Below are 3,846 nucleotides of genomic sequence, written 5' to 3'. Positions count from 1 at the left end.
AGACTATGTGTGTGTGTGTGCGCGTGTGTGTGATTGGAAGTTGTTCCTCCGGTCCGTGGCCTCCACACAGAAGCCCTCTCTGTTCCTGAACACGGTGGCTCTCCCTGTTGACCTTAGACATTATTCATCAGGTGGCACAAAGAGTCGTTGAGCTCTGCTGCTGAAACACCTTCTGTGGCTGAGCTGTGTTACGGTGGCCGCAGTCTGGCTTCACTCTTGACTTGTCTGCCCCCCTAATAGCTTCCTCACCCAGGCTGCTGTTGTTACAGGCGGCAATGCAGAAGCACAAGGACCCCTTTGAATTAGCAGCAGAAACAACACAGATGAGGAGAGATCACCATTTCAACTTTATTCTCTTTACGTTCAACACTTCTTCACTTTCTTTAATGGAATACATGCTCTCTAGTCAGATTTGCATTTCTGTCACCGGAGGATGAGAGAATACTACATCATATACAAACAAAATTACATGCCTGCCGTTTTTCTTTTCCCCTGCTGTGTGTTTTAAGGTTTCTGAGCTGGAATGACATTTACACCATATGACCAACTGTGTACAGATGTAGGATTCATGGTTTAGAGATGCTCAGCGTGTTCGAAGCTGCGTGTTGGGAGTTGCATCTCGAAGGGCGACAGCGGAAGAAGCTTTTTTTCTCTCTATTTAATGATTTCCACAGTCCACTTCCACAGTCTTCCCGGAGTGGTCGAAGACAGATGAGAAGAGTTCTGGGTAGATCACTGGTGTTTTCAACCTGAAACAACAAAAAAGACAATTCAGCAACAAATCACACATGGTTCATAACTTAAAGAAATAAAGAGATAAAGACTAAGCAACAACAAACCTTAATATTTCTCCTTTTTGTATACGTAAATCACTTTCTCCTACTCTTGTGTGAATTCTCACCTGGTCTCGGTGCTCTCTCAGTTTTGGAACCAGCCGATGAAGTAGGTGCAGATGCCCTGGAAGCTCTTCCAGCAGTACTCTCCAGCAATGCGAGATGCTTTGCCGTCGGATGGCTCCGTGGGACGTGGAGTGGTCTTTCCAGGCTTAGGGGCGGCCTTCTTGGGCTGGGCACCCTTTCCTGCCTGGGGTTTGACGGGCTGAGGCTGAGGCTTGACAGGTTTGGGAGTAGTGACTGGTTTGCTCTGGCTTGGCACCACAGGCTTGCGCTGCTCTGGGACGGGCTTTGAGGGCTTGGGGGTGGTGGTCTTGGGCCAAGAAGCCAGGAAAGTCATCTGGGCCTCGTCTGGTTGTTTCTTACACATCAGGGGACGGTAGACTTTAGGCCCCTGGCAGGCGTGACTAAGCTTCCTCATGTCCCACATCATCTGCGTGAAGTAGTGGCGAGGGTTTAGGTTGTAGGGGCGGCAGAGGTTGGGTTTGCCCTGGAAGTCGCAGTAGTAGGAGCGCCCTGGGTTCTGGCCCTGGCTTGGCCCTTTGCAGGACACACGCAGGCGAGTATAGTCCCCGGCTCCTGACACGACCATGGTGCAGACATCCTTGGTCTTTGTGTTGAACCGGATGGGCTCGTCCCAGACGCTGCGCTGCTGTTGCTGCTGTTGCTGCTGCTGCTGCTGCTGTGGCTGCTGCTGCTGCTGCTGCGGCTGCTTGTTGTCATTGATGCTGTTGTTGGTCTGAGGCTGAGCTTGCGAGACACACACCCCCGCCGCTAGGACCAGCAACAGCACTCTCGTCCAGGCCCTCATGGTTGTCTTGCTTGTCGGAGAGATGGATGAGTTTGGAATGATGTGTGTGTGCATAGAAGATGGAGGTCTGCAAGGGTACACTGCTTCTTACTGCAGGTTTATATGGGCTACATGCACAAAGAAGGTATTCAGGTAAAGTGAAGGACAGACTCCTCCCAATGGTCTGACTCCTCCCTCGCACCACACCAAACACACACGCGCACATACATGGAGACACACACACACACAGTGACCACATAACTTAAACCCAAATGGGTTGAACTCTAAAAAGAGAGTTGGACGGAAGATGGGGGAGAACATAAACAGAGAGATGGAGGGGTGGCACTGAAGGAAGTTACACACATGAAGCCAAAAATGCAGTGAAAAAGCATCATGAGACATTATATAATCCCACATAGGAGGCTCTTTGACCATTGATGAGGAGAGCTGATCTGTCCCCCCTCCAGTTATTTGCTGAAACTTTCAAACATCATCATGTTCCTCTAATGATCAGGACACGGAAGTGACCAAGTACATCGACTCCAACTACTGTACTCTTAAGATACTTGAGACCTATAAATGTAGTTGCTTTTCTTCCTTGCCTCTGTCATTTCTTGGCTTTATTTTTCATTTCAGGTACTGTCATTTCATTTAGTCACTACATACTTATTCATCTTCACTTCACTGGATATTTAATATATAATTGATGTATATACTGTAAGTACTGACCACAATATAAGATAAGATAAGATAAGATAAGATAAGATGAAATTTTATTATCCTGAGGGAAATTACTGTGCAACGACAACGACAACCATACTGCAGTTGACTATGACGGTGCTGGTTCTCCTGGATCTAAGTGCGGCCTTCGGCACTGTCGATCATGGACTCCTACTAGATTGCCTTGAGACCCACGTTGGAATCTGTGGTCTCGCACTCTCCTGGTTCAGATCCTACCTAACAGACAGAACTCATTTTGTTTCATTAAACAATGTCAATTCTTCCTGCCGCCCTGTAAAATGTGGCGTTCCACAGGGCTCTGTACTTGGCCCATTGTTATTCTCTGTCTATATGCTTCCTCTTGGTAACATTTTTCGCCAGTTTGGTATTGATTTTCACTCGTATGCTGATGACACCCAATTGTATGTCTCCATAAACTCTAATGATCACTCTGGGATCTCCAATATGGAGTCCTGTCTTCTAGCTGTTAAAGACTGGATGACTAACAACTTTTTACTTCTTAATGTTGATAAGACAGAAATGCTGATCTTGGGACCAAAGAAACAGAAGCTGAAACTGCAGAATTTACTTGTTAACTTTGACAATGGTCCAATCCGGCGCTCCGCAGTGGCTAGGAACCTGGGTGTAACATGTGACTAGGATCTAACTTTTAGCAGCCATATTAACAATGTTGGAAGAGTTGCTTACTTTCATATCCGTAACATAGCCAAGATCAGACCATTTCTTAGCAAAGCGGATACTGAAACCTTAATTCATGCCTTTGTCACCTCCAGGCTTTGCTCTGGAACGCACTTCCTGCACTCGTTAAAAGAGGCAGGCTCTCTAGAAGCTTTCAAATCCCGCTTGAAAATGCACCTGTTTTCAGTAAACTTTGATAACTGCTAAATGGGCAGGTGGCACAGTCTAGTACCTGCAGGAAAGTGACTAGCTAACCCAGGTTAAAGTCAGGGCCCAGTTACACTTAGTGCACTCTGGTTAGTGACAGTGTCAGTGTAGTAAGAGGATGGGGCACATTAGCTGATCTTCTCTCTCCATTCTTCTCACCCTACTCCCTATGTCTCCTGATGTCTACTGATCACCCCTCTGGCTCTGGGCCCCACACCCTTGAGTGCGGGTAATATTTTAGAGTAATAAATGTGTGTCAATGTGAGTTATGAAATGTAACGGAAAAACAAGCTGTCCCAGTGAACAGATGTAAACACTGCATATGCAGGTTTGCTTGTTTGCATGTTTGTTTCTTGCAGTTACACGCGTAAACTAGCAAACGGACAGCACCGGTACGTTTCTTTTACAGCCTCAATCTGTTAGGAAGAGGAAAAAGAGACACCGGGAATGTAAATATCTGAAGTGTGTTTACGTATTGTCTGGAACAGATGACTGTTCTTCTCTCCTCTGATAGGATGCAACAGTGTCACGCCACCA

The 3,846-nt window shown here is 46.7% G+C and overlaps 1 protein-coding gene across 1 annotated transcript; it reads right to left on the bottom strand.

Moving 5' to 3' along the window:
• Positions 1-358: 358 nt before the first annotated feature.
• On the bottom strand, positions 359-1,744 carry fgfbp2b (fibroblast growth factor binding protein 2b). Its single transcript, XM_076148128.1, has 2 exons — positions 902-1,744; positions 359-749 (listed from the first exon to the last, which is right to left on the bottom strand). Exon 1 carries the CDS (start codon positions 1,702-1,704, stop codon positions 919-921), a length of 786 nt encoding a protein of 261 aa, XP_076004243.1. The 5' UTR covers positions 1,705-1,744; the 3' UTR covers positions 359-749; positions 902-918.
• Between the last annotated feature and the right edge of the window lie 2,102 nt (positions 1,745-3,846).

The sequence above is a fragment of the Genypterus blacodes genome, unplaced genomic scaffold (assembly GCF_046128005.1).
Source record: "Genypterus blacodes isolate CSIRO-AG114 ecotype Tasmania unplaced genomic scaffold, CSIRO-AGI_Gbla_v1 ptg000039l_1, whole genome shotgun sequence".
Lineage (NCBI taxonomy): Eukaryota > Metazoa > Chordata > Actinopteri > Ophidiiformes > Ophidiidae > Genypterus > Genypterus blacodes.
The sequence above is the reverse complement of the archived record's forward strand: the minus strand, read 5'-3'. Positions and strand labels throughout refer to the sequence as shown.